A 22,896-nucleotide genomic window follows, 5' to 3' on the forward strand; every position below is an offset into this window, starting at 1 on the left:
ACACACACACACACACACACTCTACACAAACACACTCTTCACACACACACACACACACACACACTCTGCATACAAAACACACACACACACACACACACACACACACACACACACACACACTCACTCTAAACACACACACTACACACACACTCTCTGCACACAAAACACACACAGACAAACACACACACTACACACACACATACATACACACTCCTCCTCCTACTCCCCCTCCTACCCCCTACCCCTCATCATCCCCATGCACCTCCTCCTCCTCCTGTGTGACCTGACCTCGTGCAGCGCCACCTCTGTACACTTCGTCCGACGCCCCACAGGAACGCGTACGACCTCCTGGGCAAAGGTCAAGAGCCGGGTCCTGAGGCCCTTTTGCTGACCTCCAGTGCGTCGGTGACCCCAACCATGACCCCGCCGACAATGACCCCGCCATATCTGACCCCAGAGCAATATACAGGCTACAGTCTTACAGTTGGGTGAGTGTAGAGGCAGGACGGAGGTGTACGTAGGCAGTGTACGGGTAGACCGTGTATACCTGGGCCCAGAGCAGTATACCACAGGCTACGGGCAGAATGGGTATACAGTATACCTGGGCCTAGAGCAGTATACAGGCTACGGGCAGAATGGGTATACAGTATACCTGGGCCTAGAGCAGTATACAGGCTACGGGCAGTGTGGGTATGCAGTATGCTTAAATTCAGAGCAGTATACAGGCTATAGGCTGTGTGGATGTACAGTATACTTAAACCCAGAGCAGTATACAGGCTACAGGCTGTGTGGGTATACAGTATACATGGGCATGGAGAGACATACAGGATGAGTCTACAGGGCAGGCTAGAGGTGTATACAGGTTACGGACGGTGTAATACTCCCATCTGTATACAGGTATACAGTATACCGAGCGGCAGAATAGTTTACAGTGTATAGCCAGGGACTTGGGTGTCCTAGTCGGGAGAGGGAACGGGGGACATATACACCAGCTATATGTATACAGGTTGAAGGTATATACAACATCAGGACAATATATATAGATAGTCAAGTATAGTAGGTACATATATATTTATATATGGTCGATAGGCATACGGTTGCAATGGCTACATATACAGGGACTCGTATGTAAGTTCTGCTACATCCACCTACACACAATTCATCGACTTAGAATTAAGGATATGTTTGTAATATATGGTAAAGTAATCAAAAGGTAAGGTGAAATATACAGGCTTGACGTGGGGGGTGAATAATATAATCGTCAGAGAAATAAGAGAAAGAAAGAATAAAAGTTTTACTAAATGAATGTCGGGGGAGAAAAAGAGGAATATAAGATTTTTTTTTTCTTTAGTGAGGAAAAATATCATTTGAAAATGAAAGATGAAGTAAATGAAGGAAAAGTTTTTTTTCCCCTTGAGGGTTGATGGCAATAATATGATGAAAGAACGAAAAAAAAAAATGAAGAAAATGTTATAAACAGAACATATTCTGATCCTGTGATGACGCAGAGAGATAAATTGATTGTGGGTTGACCAGTCACTATGACAGAACATGGGTTGGGAAATTTCACAGCCCTGCTTTCTTGAGGTCTGAATGAAGCGAGGACATTATCTCGGAAAGTAAAAATGGGTATGTTTGAAGGAATAGTGGTTCCAACAATGTTGTATGGTTGCGAGGCGTGGGCTATGGATAGAGTTGTGCGCAGGAGGATGGATGTGCTGGAAATGAGATGTTTGAGGACAATGTGTGGTGTGAGGTGGTTTGATCGAGTAAGTAACGTAAGGGTAAGAGAGATGTGTGGAAATAAAAAGAGCGTGGTTGAGAGAGCAGAAGAGGGTGTTTTCAAATGGTTTGGGCACATAGAGAGAATGAGTGAGGAAAGATTGACCAAGAGGATATATGTGTCGGAGGTGGAGGGAACGAGGAGAAGTGGGAGACCAAATTGGAGGTGGAAGATGGAGTGAAAAAGATTTTGAGTGATCGGGGCCTGAACATGTAGGAGGGTGAAAGGCGTGCAAGGAATAGAGTGAATTGGAACGATGTAGTATACCGGGGTCGACGTGCTGTCAATGGATTGAACCAGGGCATGTGAAGCGTCTGGGGTAAACCATGAAAAGTTTTGTGTGGCTTGTATGTGGAAAGGGAACTATGGTTTCGGTGCATTATACATAACAGCTAGAGACTGAATGTGAACGAATGTAGCCTCTGTTTTCTTTTCCTAGCGCTATCTCGCGCACATGCGGGGGAAGGGCGTGTCATTTCATGGGTGGCGGGGTGTCGCCGGGAATGAATAAAGGCAGCAAGTGAGAGTCATGTACATGTGTATGTATGTATATGACTGTATATATATATATATATATATATATATATATATATATATATATATATATATATATATACGTTGAAATGTATAGGTATGTAAATGTGCGTGTGTGGGCGTGTATGTATATACATGTGTATGTGGGTGGGTTAGGCCATTCTTTCGTCTGTTTAATTGCGCTACCTCGCTAACGCGGGAGACAGCGACAAAGTATAATAAATAGATTATATATATATATATATATATATATATATATATATATATATATATATATATATATATATATATGCAAAACGTACATAGGTAGCGGAAGTGTACCTAGGATGCAGGTAAAACCACAAGGAAATAGAAAACGGTTAGTGTCAAACGCTTTCGTGCAATTAGCAGGTCAAGAGTGAGTAGTATAGATGGAGGGAACCAGACTATAATGCACCAGCTACCACTGGGCCTGAGGGGCCCCAGGTGAAGGAATTATGACACAGGTGAATGTATTATGACAGGTGAATGAATTATGACATAGGTGAATGAATTATGACACAGGTGAATGTATTATGACACAGGTGAATGAATTATGACACAGGTGAATGTATTATGACACAGGTGAATGAATTATGACACAGGTGAATGTATTATGGCATAGGCGAAGGGATTATGACACAGGTGAAGGGTACTGGGCACAGGTCACCCTAGACGACCTCACCTCTCTCAAGTTACAACCTCAGGTTAACACATGTTCTGCTCAACATATGAACCATTTCTATACTGATAAAGTTATCTGTAGAAACCAACATTTTGTTGTATGCCGATATCTCCCTTATGTTTCAACGATATTGCGGTCAGTAATCGAATTATTGCATGTCCCAGCATCAGCGTTGCTTAGCAATGATGTGTCATCATCGAATTGACGAGAGCAACGCTAGTCTTTATAACAGTAACTGCAAGAAATAGATGTTGAAATATTTTATCGAACGTAGCAGAGATATCGACATGAATCTCAATGTTGGTGTAGGTAACTTTATAAGTAAGAGGGAAAACAAAAATATTGTAGAAATATGTTTCCCAGACCATAGGTTAACCCGAGTTTGTAATTTGAGAGAGAGGTGAAGTGGCCGAGGGTGACCTGAGCCCTAACCCTTTTACATGTCTCTTGACTCGATTTCCTCCCCCGCTTACTGGCGGCTGGTGCATTGTATTCTGGTTCTCTTTATCTGTATTGTTTTGACAATGTAATATACGAAAGCGTTTGACACTTTGTATATTCCATTTCCTTGTAGTTTAATCTGCATATATATATATATATATATATATATATATATATATATATATATATATATATATATATATATATATATATAAATATATATATATATATATATATATATATATATATATATATATATATATATATATATATGTGTGTGTGTGTGTGCTGTGTGTTGTGAAAGCCTTGCGAGGGATAAAATGTGGCAAGGCGGCTGGATTGGACGGTATTGTAGTTGAATTTCTCAAGAAAAGGGATGACTGTGTTGTGAACAGGTTTACATTTTCGTATAGCTTAAGGTAAGGTGCCAGAGGACTGGTGGAGTACCTGTATAATGCCACGCCACTGCATAGGGGCAAGGGGGATAAAGGTGAGTGTTCAAACTATAGAGGCATAAGTTTGTTGAGTGTACCTGGTAAGTTGTATGGGAGGGTAGTGATTGAGAGGGGTGAAGGCATGTACAGAGCATCAGACTGGGAAGGAGCAGTGTGGTTTCACAAGTGGTAGAAGATGTGTGGATCAGGTATTCGCTTCGAGGAATGTGTGCGAGAGAAATACTTAGAGAAACAGAAGGATCTGTATGTAGCATTTATGGATTTGGGAAAAGCATGCGGTTGATAGGAATGTCTTGTGGAAGGATTATACAGTATGAGAGGAAAGCCGCTGGAAGCAATAAGGAATTTCTATCATGAAAGCAAGTCGTGTATGAAGAGGGGTTTTCATCAAGGGTGTTTGAAGTCACCATGGCTATTTAATTTGTTTATGGACAGGGTGTCTGAGACAAATGCGATGGTTTTGGTAGGGAGGGGCGGGTATGCAGACTGTTAGGGATGGAGTGGGTTACTTGGAGGCGAATCATTTGTTGTTTGCAGATGTCACAGCTCTGGTGCCATATATATAAGCTGATGTCTGAGTTTTGGGAAGTGAATGGAAGGAAGAAGTGTGATTAAAAGTAAGGTAATGAGATTTAGAAGAGGAGACAGACAATTTGGTTTGAGTGTGAGTGTCTATGAAGATCACAGGGAGGAAGAAGGGGTGTTTTCGATAAGTGGGATGACGTGAAAGATGCTTCGTTTTTCGGGTCTTAACATACAGGAGGGTGTGTGGCGTGCACGGGACAGAGCGAAATGGAGCGATGCGTTACTCGACGTATTGTCGTGAGTTGATCTAAGGCATATGAAGCGATCAAGGGAAAACCATGAGAAGGTCTATAGTGCCTGGTTGTGGATGAGGTAATATGGTTTCTGTGCGTTATATATGAGAGCTAGAGACTGGATTGAGTGAATAAGTGCAGTGTCTTCAATCTCTTTACTTACTCCAAAACTTATTTCTTTAGTCACTTACTTGCAATTTCAATCCCTCCACCCCCTTCTCTCTTTCTCCCTCCTCCTCTAACCTCCCATCCACTCCCTTCATCCAACTAGCGTAATGAAAAAGCACGGAACCCATAACGAAAACGGGTGTGTTGAAATAAAGAAAATGTGGAACGCTAAAGTAAAGAAAAAAAAAACAACGGAACGCATGAACATACTTCGAGAGGGGGTACACAAGAGCGTTCACATGCAGAGAACACACCTCCACCGAAACGAAACTCGGACACGAGAGAGAGAGAGAGAGAGAGAGAGAGTCAGAGAGAGAGAGAGAGAGAGAGAGAGAGTCAGAGAGAGAGAGAGAGAGAGAGAGTCAGTCAGTACATAAGACTCCTCGGGAAACGTAAACGCCAGTCTGGATCGCCTCAAGACGCCCGTACTCCTGAGCGTTACCGCCGGGATGGAGGTAATTAATGCGTATTATACATGAGAGGAGATGCACCTGCAGGAGGAGGAGGAGGAGGAGCACCACCACTCTACCAGATTGCTGGTTCACTACGTGTGTCGGCCACGGAGGCGTCACGGCCATGGGATGCAGAAGCGCAGCGGAGCCGTGCCAAAGGGATGGCGAAGGATGAAGCCGAGGGTTGTGTGTGTGTGTGGGTGGGTGTGTGGGTGGGTGGGTGGGTGTGTGGGTGGGTGGGGAGGAGAGGGTGGTTTATATGAGAAGAGAAATGAGAAAGGAAAGTAATTTTTTAGTTCCTGGAAGACGACGGTACGACCCTTGAGTACGACTGTACGACCCTTTGGGAAGGTCGATATGACGATACGAACGGTTTGGTGTACGACCCTTGAGTACGACGGTACGACCTCGTGTGAAGGCCAGCACGATTCTTGGGTACCACTGTACATACCTTTGGGTACGATGGCAGGACACCAGAGCACGACGATACGACCCTGGGGCACGACCATACGACCCTGGGCACGACGATCCGACCCTGGGGCACGACGATCCGACCCTGGGGCACGACGATCCGACCCTGGGGCACGACCATACAACCCTGGAGCACGACGATCCGACCCTAGAGCACGACCATACGACCCTGGGGCGCGACAGAACAAACCCTTCAAACGCCTTCCCTATGGAGATGGGGAGCAAGAGCGCAAACAAGACAGTGGAAGCCTCGGAGAAACACAGGCAAACACAGAGAAAAATATCCTCAAACAATGCAAAGAAGGTCTTCAAAGAACACCCCAAGCAGGGAGAACGAATGCCACTAAGAACGCTCGAAATATTATATATATATATATATATATATATATATATATATATATATATATATATATATATATATATATATATGACACGCACCAGAAAGAAGAGCGCCAAACAATGTGGCCAGACAAAGGTAGAAAGACAGAGGAAAGTTATGACAATGCATTTGACCAAGGGATTTGTCCCACGAGAGAGAGAGAGAGAGAGAGAGAGAGAGAGAGAGAGAGAGAGAGAGAGAGAGAGAGAGAGAGAGAGAGAGATTTTGTGCCTACGACTAAATACGATGAGATTTTGCATTGAGGCATCGCTAGCGCGGAGAGGGGGAAGAAAGAAAAGAGAAAAAGGAAATATAGAGAGAGAAAGACGAGGAAAAATAAAGAAATGAAAAAGCTAAAAGGAAATTAAAAGAAGAAAGATGGAGAGAGAGAGAGAGAGAGAGAGAGAGAGAGAGAGAGAGAGAGAGAGAGAGAGAGAGAGAGAGAGAGACTTAGGACGACACAACGACCACCCGCTGTTGTTCTGTTTAAGTGTGAGGAGAAAACACGACTCGTGTAAAGGTCGAGTCCCCGATAGCGTACTGTGTTTAAGGTCGCGACACAGCTGATAACAGATTACGGGATGGGAGGGAATGGTAACGTGTGTGTGTCTGTCTGTCTATACTTAACAATTTATACTGTACTGGGAGGGAGTTCTACACTCATCGCCCCCCACACACCAATCTCCTGAATATTCTTCATCATTCAACTTTTCAAACGTATGTATGGTGTCTGCATTAATTACATCCTCAGTCATTAAACTCTATTCATCCACCACTCTTATACAATAAGGTATTTTCTTTACATCTTTTCTAACAAATATTTGGCTTAATTTCATGTTATGTTCTCTGGTTGTTCTACCCCCTGTGTCTCTGGAAGAACTGGCCACGTCATAAATCTGTTATGAAAACTTAAAAGTTGCTATCAGGTCACCCCTCACTCTTCTCTCTTCCAATGTGGGCAAATTGAAAGCCTCGAGCCTTCTTCCTGTAACTCCTCTGGACCCTCTCTATGAGCTCTTTGTGCTTCTTTAGCTGCGGTGACCAAACTTTAGAAACATATTCTAGTTTTGTTGTCCTTCTCTGACCTTCTCTGGACTTGAGAAACATATTCTAGTTTTGTTGTCCTTCTCTGGACCTTCTCTATCAGCTATTTGTGCTTCTTTAGCTGCAGTGACCAAACTTGAGAAGCATATACTAATTTTGTTGTCCTCCTCTGGACCTTCTCTATCAGCTCTTTGTGCTTCTTTAGCTGCGGTGACCAAACTTGAGAAGCATATTCTAGTTTTGGCCTGATGAACAGCTGGCTGAATATTTTCTTGGCCATATACTTGAAAGCTATTCTGATATTTGCCAGCCCAGCAGACAGACAGACAGTTGGCCTCCTTAACTATTCTCCTAATGTGGGACTCTGGCCACAGCTGAGGCACCAGCTCCACTCCCAAGTCCCTCCCACAACACACAGATTCCTGCAGCTTATTTCCTGCTGGAAACGCAATATTCATATCGAGGGCTTTTCTTTCGATCTGTGTCATAAGCAGTTAATTTACAATCACTCGGATGGAACCTCATCAGCCGTGTGTCAGAACAGCTTTGGACCTTGTCTAGGTCCCCTTGTAAGCTGATGCAATCCCCCTCGCTTTTTCACCTCTTTCATGACCTGTCGCATCATCTGCAAACTGTGTGTCCATGAGGGAATGCATACCCCCTGACAAGTGTGTGTGTGTGTGTGTGTTTGGGTGGTTACCTACATGCACTGCTCTGGGAGGGAGTTCTATACACTCGCGGAGACCCATCTCTTGAACATTCTGTACATGTATGATGTACCCCTTAAAGCGCATAGCCACATTTAGACACACACACACACATACACACACACACACACACACACACACACCGACCAGAAGAATAAAAGAAAAACACAAATCCTGAAGGGTTGGAAATGTCAGCGGTGGCAAGAGCGAGGGATGAAAGGTAAGTGTTAGGGTAAGAGAAAATGGGAGGGTAAGGGAAAATGGGAAAATGATAGGGGAAGAGGAAATGGGATAATGACAGGGGAAGGGGAAATCGGGTAATGGTAGGGGAAAGGAAAATGGGATAATGTTAGGGGAAGGGAAAATGGGTTGATGATAAGGGAAGGAAAATGGGTAAGTGCATGGGGTAAGAGATATGGGGTGGGAAGGGAAGACGTAAATGGGAAAACGACTTCAAAAAAAAAGAACATGGAGTGAAAACTTAAAGGAAAGTCTCTCTCTCTCTCTCTCTCTCTCTCTCTCTCTCTCTCTCTCTCTCTCTCTCTCTCTCTTATCCTCTGTACCGTCATCAACATGATCGATCCATCACACACACACACTATGACGTGCGAATAACCAGGAGTCTTAGATCCTGAACATGCGTATGGTCTCCAAAGGAAGATGAAGAGGAGGGAGGGAGAGAAGGAAGGAAGGACCCTTGTATTCAATTCTCACTGTCGTCTCTCCGAGTGACAGGTAATCCCCAGGTGTCTGCCCTGGTCCGTAGACCTCTGACACATGCCTTACGCCATTCAGGCGGAAGGGAAAACTACGATCTTCAGCAGGATTGAGCCCCCCATTCCCCAACCCCCTACACCTACTGTTGATGTGAGAGATGCTAATCGCGCGATGGGATAGGGAGAGAGAGAGAGAGAGAGAGAGAGAGAGAGAGAGAGAGGTGTGTGTGTGTGCGCGCGTTCGACACCCACAAGAACAGCCGAGGAGAACAAGGATTGAATGGGGTTTGTTCTACTTCTCTCTCTCTCTCTCTCTCTCTCTCTCTCTCTCTCTCTCTCTCTCTCTGAATACATTCAAGACATACGTTTCAATGTTTCAATATTCACAATATCTCACCTCAAACTTTCTTCATATATATATATATATATATATATATATATATATATATATATATATATATATATATATATATATATATACTCTTAGATTCTTTGTTTCAACCCTCTCCCCTCTCTTCCCTCTTCCCTCGAGGAAAGAAGAAAAAAAAAGAATATCTCATTACTCGACCTCACCTGTCCAGTTGCCCTCCCCTCACCCAACCTTTCCTTGACCCTGTATCTTCCAGGATTCCATCTCTCCCTCGTTGAGTCCAGCCCTCCCTCCCCCACTCTCTCTCTCTCTCTCCCCCCCCCCCCCCCACCAAAGACACCCTCTGGTCGCCCGGTTGTTTCCCCTCTCGGCCATAAAGACGGGGAGGGGACAACCCCCCACACACAAGGCCCTCCCTCCCACACCCCCTCCTCTTCTTCCCCCCCCCCCAACCCACCCCCTCCTCGTGACGTCCCCCAAACACCTCCAGGTAATGACCCGGGTCCTCCCCACCTTCGTAAACGCTGGGGAGGATCGGCGCGCATTGCCTGTGGTCCCCCACCTCACATCCCCCTTTCTACTGTGGTTCACCCAACAGAAAACGAAAGGGGGGAGGGGGTTGGTTAAGGGCGCCTGGATGGCTTCTTATCATAGCACGGTTATAGGGGGAGGAGGGGCGCGCGAAGGTAGTGGAGGGGGGGAAGGAAAAAGGAGAAGCGATGTAGGGGAAGGGGAGAGGAGGAAGGGGGGGGGGGGGAGAAAATAGCGTCCACGGCTGCCACGGTTCTCGAGAATCGTCACAAGGGGAGGGGGAGGGGAGGTAAGGGGGAAAAACAAGATCAGGGAATTTCGTAGAAAATGTAGCGTTGCCATAAAGATCCTCCTTGTTACCGTTGACGACGTGTTCATGTTCTCTGGGGGTGGATTTGCCTGAGCGGCTGTGTACTTGCGTGAGGGGGTGTGTCTGCGTATGGTTGTGTATTTGCGTGAGGGTATGTCTCCCTGTCTGGGTGTGTATTTGCGTGAGGGTGTGTCTGCGTATGGTTGTGTATTTGCGTGAAGGTGTCTGCGTATGGGTGTGTATTTGCGTATACGTGTGTATTTACGTGAGCGTGTGTATTTGCGCGCGCGCGCGCGCGTTAGAGGATGGGAGACTCAATGTATATACTTGGGTCCCCCTATCTCTGAAGCTATATTCGTGGGGTCTCGGTCTCTTAACCTACACCCATCAAGACCCCATCTCTAAAATACACATATACATGCCCATCACTCGTGTTAGCATACACTCATAACAGAGCCTTGTTCCCCACTCGCTAGAGAACAGAAGAACAATACATAAATACAATAGCCACGGAAACACCAGATCTGGCCTCAAAATGGCCAAAAAATAACCTTATATGTGAATTTGTTAACATAAGGCAAAAACACCTCACCATATATATATATATATATATATATATATATATATATATATATATATATATATATATATATTCATACGTTCTACCTCCCTCTAATTCATTACCTTGCCTTCATATCTCCCCCTTCGTCCTACTGAAGAAAAAAGAAAAGTAATTTATGCATTTCAACATCACTGTAAATATCTTTGAATTTAAACAAAGGAAATGTTCAGAAAAAAGAAAATGGTACGATGTTGATTTAAAGTTCAAGAATAAGTTTTGTAGTTTAGATGATTTGATTATTTCTTCTCTCGTTAACTTTCAACTTCATTTTCCATACCTCGTGTGTGTGTGGTTCCCTCATTTGCATATCGTAACGTGGTGACTTCGCATCACCACACATTTCATACGTGGTGGCCCCATTACATTTCATACATGGGGAACCCCATACACTCCATACATGATAATCCCATACGTGAGGGACCACATACATGGTAACCTCATAAATAAATAGTAACCCCACACATTTCAAACATGTCAATATTGGTAGAAGTGAATTTCTCATTTAACGTACAATATGCAAAACACACACACACACACACACACACACACACACACACATATATATATATATATATATATATATATATATATATATATATATATATATATATATATATATATATACTTTACTACTATAGTATGCAAATAAATGTAAATTAACTAAGGTCGATAATTCTGTCGGGTAATTCACGTTGTCAAGGTGTCATTGATAATTTCGGGGGTGAGGGGGGGGGGAAATATAATTATGTAACCCGATTGGATATGGGGTTACTTTAATTACATTTAGCTCCTGTCACTCGCACTGGTTTGGGGTAATTAGATTTAGAGACGTGGTCCACTGGTGAATAGAACATTGTGTGTCCTTTGAGGTATGGGATAATACAAAATATAAATCAGGAGTTTGAGAAGGTGTATATATATATATATATATATATATATATATATATATATATATATATATATATATATATATATATAAAGTGGATACCTACTGGAATTTCACTCACCTCTCTCTCTCTCTCTCTCTCTCTCTCTCTCTCTCTCTCTCTCTCTCTCTCTCTCTCTCACCCACTTTGATCGCCGACCAAACACATCCTCATTCAAACCCACAAAATAAAATAAGAAAAAAAAAAAGAATGAGAAAAAAAATATATGTAGACTTGTGGAAAAAAAAAAAAAGACGACTTGTAACTTACAAGTTACTTACGGAGACCCAGCATCACCCGTGACCCCCCCCCCCCACCCCCCACAATGGGATGTCTTTCTTCATCAAGTTAGCTGCTCCCTCCCCCCCCTCCCCCTCCCTCCCTGTGTACCCAAGGGGAAAGGCACGTACCTGGAACTGGTTCAGCCAACAGAGATAGATAGATAAATATAGAGAGATAGATATAAAGATATATATATGTAGGTAAATAGATACATAGACAGATTTTATAGAGATGGATAGATTGACTGACTGATTGATAGATAGATAGATAGATAGATATGATAGAGAGATGGATAGACTGACTGACTGATTGATTGATAGGTAGATATAAACAGTGGATAGATAGATACAGGTTAGATCAGTAGGAATGCATATAGACAGACAAGGTTATGAAAGTCATGATGTATACAACTTTGCGTCATTCTTGTTGTATAAACAGTTATATAAGCAGTTTATATGCCTCTTGTATATGCAAAGGTTTACATCCTATATAATATTGCGTTTCTATATATAAAGTTTTGTGCTATATTTGCACACTTAACGTATAGATTATATGGTCGCTATGTCGTCACTCGTCTATGCAAAGCTTTATATCCTATATAATATTGCGTTTCTATATATAAAGTTTTGTGCTATATTTGCACTCTTAACATATAGATTATAGGGTCGCTATATCTTCAGTATACGTAAATTGTAGGTTATTATATCACAAAGTATAATCATGCATGAAATTATTTTATTTTGATTACGTTACATAATTTTTAAATGATTTAACTTCGTTATTTTAGATCCTACACATGTGTGAACCACTAAACATGTGTGAACCATGAATCATGTTAAAATAACCTGATCCTTCTTACGCTTGTGGTTGGTTCTACAGAGGAAAATAAAGGTATAGAAAGGTACAGATATAGAAATAGATAGATATATAGATGGACGGTAAGACAGATAGATAGACAGACAGGTAGATACATAGTTAATAAGATAAGAAGATGGTAAGATACATAAGAAGATAGATAGTAAGATATAAAAGAAGATAGATACAGAGAGAATAAGACTGATAAGAAGATTAGATAGATACATAGATGATAAGGCAGATAGATAGACAGATAGATAGACAGAGAGCTTTAGCATGTATTCCATAATCCATTATTTCACTAGTGTTTTTTTTTTTTAAATGCCCCAAAACTACATAACAATAACGCCTCCTGTGTCAGGTTGAGAGAACTTCAGCTGTCATTAAGACACTATTTTAAACATCTCCCCCCCCAAAAAAAAAAAAAAACTCCCCATCATCCCTACGTCGCTCCCTCTCCACCATTAAGAAAAAAATATTTGCCCACCTTGGCTTACATGTGTATGCAAGGAATACAGGGTGAGGAGGATACAGAAATGGAATACCAGTTTCTGACGTTTTTTTTTTTTTTCATATATGGGGGGTAAGGGGTAGTTAGGGGTGGTGGGGGGAGGAGTGGCAATGGATAGGTTTCACGTGTGCGTCATCCTTGCGTAATATATGGCGTATTGTAAACATTAGGTTAGAGGGAAGGGAGACGAGGGAACGGTTCAGCGTGGCATGAAAAAAAAAAAAAAATGGAAAAGATTGTGTGGATGAAATGTGATTTGTATCTGAAGTTATAGAGGCGTTTTGATAGGGTTATGCCTTAATTCATGTAAATGATAGTAATAATAATGATAATAAGATAATAATGAAAATGATAATAATCATTATTATTACCATTATTATTATTATCATTATTGCTCTAGTCCATATTAGCTCCTGCAGCTTCGAAGATGCGCTACACTCAGTATCAGGGGCAGGATAGTTTCCTTTGAAACAAGCAGTGCTTACATGACTCTGTACTCGTGTTGTAACCTCAAGCGGACCAAGTCCGATCATATATATATATATATATATATATATATATATATATATATATATATATATATATATATATATACATATAATTATGAAGGACTGTGTTTGCCGTTGCATGGTAGTGAGTTTATATGTCTGACTAAAGCATGCCTTAATACACATTACACCCCCACCCCCCCCCCCCCCTCTTGATTCCTATGATAAAAAAAAAAAGTCAATAATATGATTTATTGATCCCTGTTCATTTCTTGTGTTTTAGCATGAAGTGTAAAGTGTAAGGTACTGAAGACGAAGATTGTAAGATCATGATATTCTCGGCGAATCTTCCTAAATTTCAGATGAACTGGTTGACTATGAATATTCTTTACCTATATATATATATATATATATATATATATATATATATATATATATATATATATATATATATGGACAACTCATGTCATACTCATGATTTCTCAGCATTTATCTTCAGTACTTCTTGTACTTAAATATTTCGTTGGCAAAAGTTTGAATTACCTAAATTATTGCAACATTGTCTCAAAGGCAAAGAGTTGAGAACGATTAGAACGTATTGATATATCTATAAGCATATATGCAAATGAGACTATATGGAGTGGGGGGTGGGGGGGGAGTTAAATCGTTTACATAAAACGCCTGTGGTATGTTTTGAGCGTCAGGTTTTCAGTCAGATGTAAATGTAAATGTCAGGTGTGTAGTCGCATGTTATTCATATGTAGAGATGTGGGGTTTATTTTTACATTATAACTTAAACACTAGTATGTACTAGTCTGTATACTAGTATACTGAATAGTGAAGACATATCCTATTATTGTCGTCATTTACAGTGTTTGATAATGCCTGGCCTTTTGATTATTGTTGATATTCAAAATTAAAAGGTCGATAGTGAACGTGGAAGATGTAGTAGGCCTTTTAATCCTACACGGTAGTAAAGGCTTGGCCTTTTAATCCTACACGGTAGTAAAGGCTTAGCCTTTTGATTATATCGTTAACATTCACCCAGAAAAAGGTCAGTAGTGAACACTGAAGACCTCGTCATACTACACAGTGCTAAAAGGCCTGGCCTTTTTCATCATCGTCAACATTTTAAGAAAAAAAAAGGCCGAGGCTCTTAACTGTGGCAGCATTAGTCCTTTTTAGCCAATTAGTATCGCATAGATTCGACGTAAAACTGGCTGGCTTTAAAAGGAAACAAAAAAAAGGCAAAGTCATAATCTCCAGGCATCATTAAATGGCCCCCCCAAAAAAACTGAAAAGGAAAACATAGTGTGTGGCGATACAATGAGAGGAAATCCTAAAAGAGAAAATGAATAGAATGATCCATAATGTAATCTTCAGAAGACGGGGAGAAGAAATAATTGTTATAAAATAATCCAATGGTACCATCTTTTTTTTTTTTTTTCTTGTTTCTCCCTTGTAGTTTAGACACCAATCCCTTAACTTTGTAAACCCTTAGAAAGTAAGTCTGTTAAAGGGTGTTATAGCTAATGGTATCTTTGTCACATCTAATTTCAATCTAATTCCGTTGGATTAGAATATATATATATATATATATATATATATATATATATATATATATATATATATATATATATATATATATATATATATAACACGTTATTCGAATTGTTTATTTTGCTGTTTCAAAAGCCCATCACTGATTTCAACAACTTATGAAAATACCCTAAAAAATGCAAAAAGCTATAACATTTTTTCTTTACGGACCTAAAATGATGAAAATCATATCTTTTAAGTCCTTTTGCTCTTGGACGACTTTGAGTTTACCTCTTTGGATATTCACTGCTTTGTACATTCTCTAAAAATGTTGCTTTTTTTTTATATACATATATATATACTTGCTGTAAAAAGATATGAAACGAAACTAAATATGCTTCGCAGTGTAGCTAAGCAGACTTTATCTTCTCATTTTTGTGAATAATATTGTATTTCCTGCAAAATGTCATAAATTATTTTTTTTTTTTTGTATAGTTGCTCATATATATATAAAAAAAGGTCTTCTAGGCGCTGCTTATTTTGGTTCTAAATTGGGTCTAATTTAAGGTTGTATATATATATATAAACAATGTTAGACACCTTTGTATAACCCTTTTTTATTCTACTTTCTCTTAAGTAATCTTGTAAGGAAAAAAAATGATTTATCCTTCGAGGAATTATATATGCCATTTAGATCCTTTTTCTATTACTGATCAGTTCTGCTAACTTCCCTATAGAATTGAAATACTGTAAAGACTTTCATTTTAACATATAATAATCTTTACTGAACAACAAAGTAGAAAACAAATTTCATCAAATTATATCAGTTTCATAATACATTTCATAATATAATTTAGCTTTTTATATTTCATGACAGAGTATAGGATTATTTTTTTCCCTTGTAAATTACATTCCCACAATGTTATTTAGTTTGATAATTACTAAATGTAATTGCAGTATGCCCTTATATGAGGATTACACCACCGAAATGGCCAATCTACAGACGGAGTATGATGCTGCGCTAATTAACGGTAAGGACTAATTAGAGTAATTACTTTCTAAATTAAGTGATTACCATATTTATGACAAAAGAAGTCTCTCGGAGATTAACCGCTCTGGGGGACTGTAAGAACTTGGACAAATGTTTTCTATGGTAGGACTGATTTTTGAATTTCATCTTAGCAGTGAGGTGACCGTCTTCAAGTTTACTATGTAAAGCTAATTAAATTGATTAATTATCAGACTGACACCCCAACTGACCTGTCCCACAACCCTGTTGATATAATAACCTTGATCTTGTTTATATTTGCTCTCGCCTTCTTTCTTTTCACACACTCTTCCAAACTCGGTCACTATCTTCTTCAGTTTCTCCCTCGAATCAGCCACCAGTGCTTTATCATCAGCGAACAACAACTGACTCTCTTCCCAACGACTGCATACTCGCCCCTCTTTCCGAAACTCTTGCATTCACCTCCCTAACAACCCCATCCATAAACAAATCAAACAACAATGTGGACATCACGCACCACTGCCGCAGACCAACTTTCATTTGGAACCATTCACTCTCCTCTCTCGTACACATGCGTTACATCCTTGATGAAAACTTTTCACAGCTTCTAACAACTTACCTCCCACACCATATATTCTTAATATCTTCCACAGAGCATCTCTATCAACTCTATCATATGCCTTCTCCAGATCCATAAATGCTATATACAAATCCATTTGCTTTTCTAAGTATTTCTCACATACATTCTTCAAAGCAAACACCTGATCCACACATCCTCTACCACTTCTGAAACCACGCTGCTCTTCCCCAATCTGATGCTCTGTACATGCCTTCACCCTCTCAATCACCACCCTTCCATACAACTTACCAGGTATACTCAACAAACTTATGCCTCTATAGTTTGAACAATCACCTTTGTCCCCCTTGTCTAGAGAGAGAGAGAGAGAGAGAGAGAGAGAGAGAGAGAGAGAGAGAGAGAGAGAGAGAGCAAAAGCAGAAACAGTGGTGCCAGCTTATTCAGCCAGACAGGAGGCTCTGTTGTAAATGCTGCCATGCAGCCAGCTTAATGGAACAGTCATGTAGACCAGACTGGCAGGCAGGCTAGCTGCTGCTTCGAGCCACGTGGTGATGGTAATAGGATGATAATATGATGATTATGCACGAGTGAGAATTGCAATAGTCATCATCCGATTACCGTATGACGAAGTGCTGTGTAATGAAATATCATCGTTTGCGCGTGTGTGTGTGTGTGTGTGTGTGTGTGTGTGTGTGTGTGTGTGTGCAAGCAATAGTACTGGGAGGAAGTTCTACACTGGCCCCATCTCTTGAAGCTTCTTCACTATAATACATTTTTTTTTTATCTAAACTTGTGTCTGCTGTCCTCATTTACCACACCCTCTTCCCGTCATCCAGTCTTATACTACATGATACATCTTTACATCTTTTCAAAACAAGTTTCTTCCTTAATGTCACGTTATGTCCTCTAGTTGATCTGTCCCTACATCTGTAGAAGTACTGTTTTCACTGTCCACGTCATCAAACTGGTTTAAAATAATTAAGAGGTCTTGATCAAGTCACCCCTCACTCTTCTCTCATCCATGATGGGCAGATCTAAAGATCCTAGTCTTTCCCTGCAACTCATCTTTCTTAAGTCTGGTACCATCTCTGTTATCCTCCTCTGGACCTTAGCTCTTTGTGCTTCTTTAGCTGTGGTGACCAAAACTTTAGAAACATTCTAATTTTAGTCTTATGTGGATGTGAACAGCTTGTTGAATATATCTTGATCCATATACGTGCAAGTTATTCGTGTGTGTGTGTGTGTGTGTGTGTGTGTGTGTGTGTGTGTGTTCTTCCCAAACACTTCGAACCAGAAAACAAACATGGGCAAACGGTTAGAAAAAAAAAGAAAAGGATCCACGTTTCTCACACTACTCTCATACGAGCAGCGATTTATAACCCAAGGTAGCCACATATTCAAGATAGTTAACAACTCCCATTAAGCAATACAACAACCATATGAAGCACAAACATCAACACTAGATAACACACGATAAACCCCTTCATAACACTAACTTACCAAGATGGACATGACAAAGAAATCTTAATATCCTTTTAATTAACAATTCGTCCGCTCCACACTAAACTACGCCTCACCGCTTGGTCATCCACCCTGTCAAGGGTAAATCATGAAAAAGAAGCTGCAAATAACACAGAATGGGTCGCTGAGAGTAATCATCTCGGCTACCTAACAACACAAAACATTCAACACTTGCTCAATGAAATGAAAAATACTTCCAGTACAGTCCATATCAACATGTGCGACAGGTCAATTCCTTGCAACAGCACAGAATCCTCTCACTCAAACCAGTCCATAACCAACCACCGAACTCCAAAGTTAGAAACGAAAAGCTTATATCTACACTCCACATTTCAACCACTAACGATTACTACACCTTTTCTCAACAAACACGTCATTAACCAAACATATACGCACCACAATGACTCGACAGGCACTAGACAAGCAACTGTCCTCCTAACCCAGTGTTCAACCCTCTACTCCATCAGACATAATGAACATCCACTTGAAACTACACTCCCCCAGGAGTGTACAGGCTATGCCTTCTCGTCTCCAATCTGGACACCATCCCCCTTTTAATTTCTGCAACATTTTTTGCAGTTACTGATTCAACGTATCACGGGTCCTGTTCTGACTGAAGATATTGGAGATAGTGAACCTCTGCCTCTCTACTGACCTCCAGTCACCCCCCCACAGACACGTACACACGTCACACTACTTCCTGACACGTGACCACGACCGGTGGACGTGGCTGACTCGCATGACAGTCACTTCCCTGGCCACAAACGTAAACATGAAGGTCATAAAGAAGCTAAACGTTTGTTTGTGGTCACAGTGTGAGCAAAAAAGCGTTCACTTCGACGAAGGTGTTATCATCGTCAGGGGACGAAAAAAAAAAAAAAAAAGCACAGCTCCATCGAAGACCTACGTCTTGCAAGGGAGGTCATCACTTTCCCTCCTCCTGCGCGGAGTGCAGCCTTGAAGCTGAAGTTGGAACCCCCATAAAAGGGGACCTGGAGAAGTCTAGTTCATTAGATGAATAATTTATCATTATCTATCATCATTATCATATCAGTATTCAAGCCTAGGACCATTTTCATGTGGTGTTCCTCAAGCTTCGTGGTTGCGCTCCAAACAGGAGCAGGGGAATTCATGGGCGCCTTTCGAGCTTAAAGTCTTTGCCGGGACTAACACTGATCCTTCTCCCCCCCCCCCCCCCCCTCCCCCCCCCCCCCCCGTCCTCTGGCGATGATGCGGAGTCGTCGAAATTGAGAGAGAGAGAGAGAGAGAGAGAGAGAGAGAGAGAGAGAGAGCACCACAGCGTCTCAAATCCATCAGCCTCAGGGCGCCCGGCAGCAATAGCCGTATTTGTAAAATCTGGTGCATAGCTTAACTCGCCGAGTGTTCTTTTTTTTCTTTTCTCCAGTGTGTAATTACAGCTTTAATACAACAACAACAAAGAAAATCAAGGTCGATTCCTACCGCAAAATGTCCCAAGACGTAGAGTAAGGTAGCCACACGGAATGACATAGAGACAATGATGAAAGTGACGTCTTAACCCGGTTGAAAGTGAAGGCAAGTGTGGACGCGAGGAACATCTTCCCTCAGTGAGGGGTTGACGCCTGAAGGGCAGAGACAGACAGACAGATGTGTCTTGCATTCTTCCATCCAGCGTAGGAATGGGTAGTCGACGTGCGGGAAAGAGTGACTTAACAACTGCCTTAGAAACACCAGGCTGTGAGCTCCTTATTGAGGGAGGGAGGTCAAGGAGGAATGGATTTGTTCCGCTTGTTCGTGTGCACAACGCTTTCATTATTCCTTTACGTAGTTCCTCCAGTTCCACTAACGACTCTGGGCAGCCGGGATCGCTCTTTTTTGATTGGCTGTTCCTGAGTCCTACACAAGCTCGGTATATATATATATATATATATATATATATATATATATATATATATATATATATATATATATACGTATGTATATATACTTAAGTATGTAAGTAGGAGAGATGGCCAGAGAGCGTTATTGAATTACATGTTAATTGATAGGCGCGCGAAAGAGAGACTTTTGGATGTTAATGTGCTGAGAGGTGCAACTGGAGGGATGTCTGATGATTATCTTGTGGAGGCGAAGGTGAAGATTTGTGGGGGTTTTCAGAGAAGAGAGAATGTTGGGGTGAAGAGAGTGGTGAGAATAAGTGAGCTTGGGAAGGAGACTTGAGAGGAAGTACCAGGAAAGACTGAGTACAGAATGGAAAAAGGTGAGAACAAAGGAGGTAAGGGGAGTGTGGGGGGGGGGGGTGTATTTAGGGAAGCAGTGATGGCTTGCGCAAAAGATGCTTGTGGCATGAGAAGCGTGGGAGGTGGACAGATTTGAAAGGTTAGTGGGTGGTGGGATGAAGAAGTAAGATTATTAGTGAAAGAGAAGAGAGAGGCATTTGGACGATTTTTGCAGGGAAAAAATGCAAATGAGTGGGAGATGTATAAAAGAAAGAGGCAGGAGGTCAAGAGAAAGGTGCAAGAGGTGAAAAAGAGGGCAAATGAGAGTTGGGGTGAGAGAGTATCATTAGATTTTAGGGAGAATAAAAAGATGTTTTGGAAGGACGTAAATAAAGTGCGTAAGACAAGAGAGCAAATGGGAACTTCAGTGAAGGGGGCTAATGGGGAGGTGATAACAAGTACTGGTGATGTGAGAAGGAGATGGAGTGCGTATTTTGAAGGTTTGTTGAATGTGTTTGATGATAGAGTGGTACATATAGGGTGTTTTGGTCGAGGTGGTGTGCAAAGTGAGAGGGTTAGGGAAAATGATTTGGTAAACAGAGAAGAGGTAGTAAAAGCTTTGCGGAAGATGAAAGCCGGCAAGGCAGCAGGTTTGGATGGTATTGCAGTGGAATTTATTAAAAAAAAGGGGTGACTGTATTGTGGACTGGTTGGTAAGGTTAGTTAATGTATGTATGATTCATGGTGAGGTGCCTGAGGATTGGCGGAATGCTTGCATAGTGCCATTGTACAAAGGCAAAGGGGATAAGAGTGAGTGCTCAAATTACAGAGGTATAAGTTTGTTGAGTATTCCTGGTAAATTATATGGGAGGGTATTGATTGAGAGGGTGAAGGCATGTACAGAGCATCAGATTGGGGAAGAGCAGTGTGGTTTCAGAAGTGGTAGAGGATGTGTGGATCAGGTGTTTGCTTTGAAGAATGTATGCGAGAAATACTTAGAAAAGCAAATGGATTTGTATGTAGCATTTATGGATCTGGAGAAGGCATATGATAGAGTTGATAGAGATGCTCTGTGGAAGGTATTAAGAATATATGGTGTGGCAGGCAAGTTGTTAGAAGCAGTGAAAGGTTTTTATCGAGGATGTAAGGCATGTGTACGTGTAGGAAGAGAGGAAAGTGATTGGTTCTCAGTGAATGTAGGTTTGCGGCAGGGGTGTGTGATGTCCCCATTGTTGTTTAATTTGTTCATGGATGGGGTTGTTAGGGAGGTGGATGCAAGAGTTTTGGAAAGAGGGCCAAGTATGCAGTCTGTTGTGGATGAGAGAGCTTGGGAAGCGAGTCAGTTGTTGTTCGCTGATGATACAGCGCTGGTGGCTGATTCATGTGAGAAACTGCAGAAGCTGGTGACTGAGTTTGGTAAAGTGTGTAAAAGAAGAAAGTTAAGAGTAAATGTGAATAAGAGCAAGGTTATTAGGTACAATAGAGTTGAGGGTCAAGTCAATTGGGAGGTAAGTTTGAATAGAGAAAAACTGGAGGAAGTAAAGTGTTTGAGATATCTGGGAGTGGATCTGGCCGCGGATGGAACCATGGAAGCGAAAGTAAATCATAGGGTGGGGGAGGGGGCGAAAATTCTGGAAGCCTTGAAGAATGTTTGGAAGTCGAGAACATTATCTCGGAAAGCAAAAATGGGTATGTTTGAAGGATAGTAGTTCCAACAATGTTGTATGGTTGCGAGGCGTGGGCTATGGATAGAGTTGTGCGCAGGAGGGTGGATGTGCTGGAAATGAGATGTTTGAGGACAATATGTGGTGTGAGGTGGTTTGTTCGAGTAAGTAATGTAAGGATAAGAGAGATGTGTGGAAATAAAAAGAGTGGTTGAGAGAGCAGAAGAGGGTGTTTTGAAATGGTTTGGTCGCATGGAGAGAATGAGTGAGGAAAGATTGACCAAGAGGATATATGTGTCAGAGGTGGAGGGAACGAGGAGAAGTGGGAGACCAAATTGGAGGTGGAAAGATGGAGTGAAAAAGCTTTTGAGTGATCGGGGCCTGAACATGCAGGAGGGTGAAAGGCGTGCTAGGAATAGAGTGAATTGGAACGATGTGGTATACCGGGGTCGACGTGCTATCAATGGATTGAACCAGGGCATGTGAAGCGTCTAGGGTAAACCATGGAAAGTTCTGTGGGGCCTGGATGTGGAAAGGGAGCTGTGGTTTCGGTGCATTATTACATGACAGCTAGAGACTGAGTGTGAACGAATGGGGCCTTTGTTGTCTTTTCCTAGCGCTACTTCGCACACATGAGGGGGGAGGGGGTTGTTATTCCATGTGTGGCGAGGTGGCGATGGGATCAAATAAAGGCAGACAGTATGAATTATGGACATGTGTATATATGTATACGTCTGTGTGTGTATATATATGTGTACATTGAGATGTATTGGTATGTATATTTGCGTGTGTGGACGTGTATGTATATACATGTGTATAGGG

The 22,896-nt window shown here is 41.5% G+C and overlaps 1 protein-coding gene across 3 annotated transcripts in view; it reads left to right on the plus strand.

Moving 5' to 3' along the window:
• The window catches only part of LOC139749543 (KH domain-containing RNA-binding protein qki.L-like), a 450,440-nt gene that overhangs the window by 418,329 nt on the left and 9,215 nt on the right, over window positions 1–22,896 (plus strand). For 2 of the 3 annotated variants that reach the window (XM_071663530.1, XM_071663531.1), the window contains 2 exons: window positions 333–488; window positions 16,063–16,136. In XM_071663530.1, coding sequence (XP_071519631.1) covers window positions 333–488; window positions 16,063–16,136 — 230 coding nt within the window. The remainder of the gene's footprint in view (window positions 1–332; window positions 489–16,062; window positions 16,137–22,896) is intronic. The other variant, XM_071663532.1, reaches the window with a different exon arrangement.

This window comes from Panulirus ornatus, chromosome 7 (assembly GCF_036320965.1).
Source record: "Panulirus ornatus isolate Po-2019 chromosome 7, ASM3632096v1, whole genome shotgun sequence".
NCBI classification, from domain to species: Eukaryota; Metazoa; Arthropoda; class Malacostraca; order Decapoda; family Palinuridae; genus Panulirus; species Panulirus ornatus.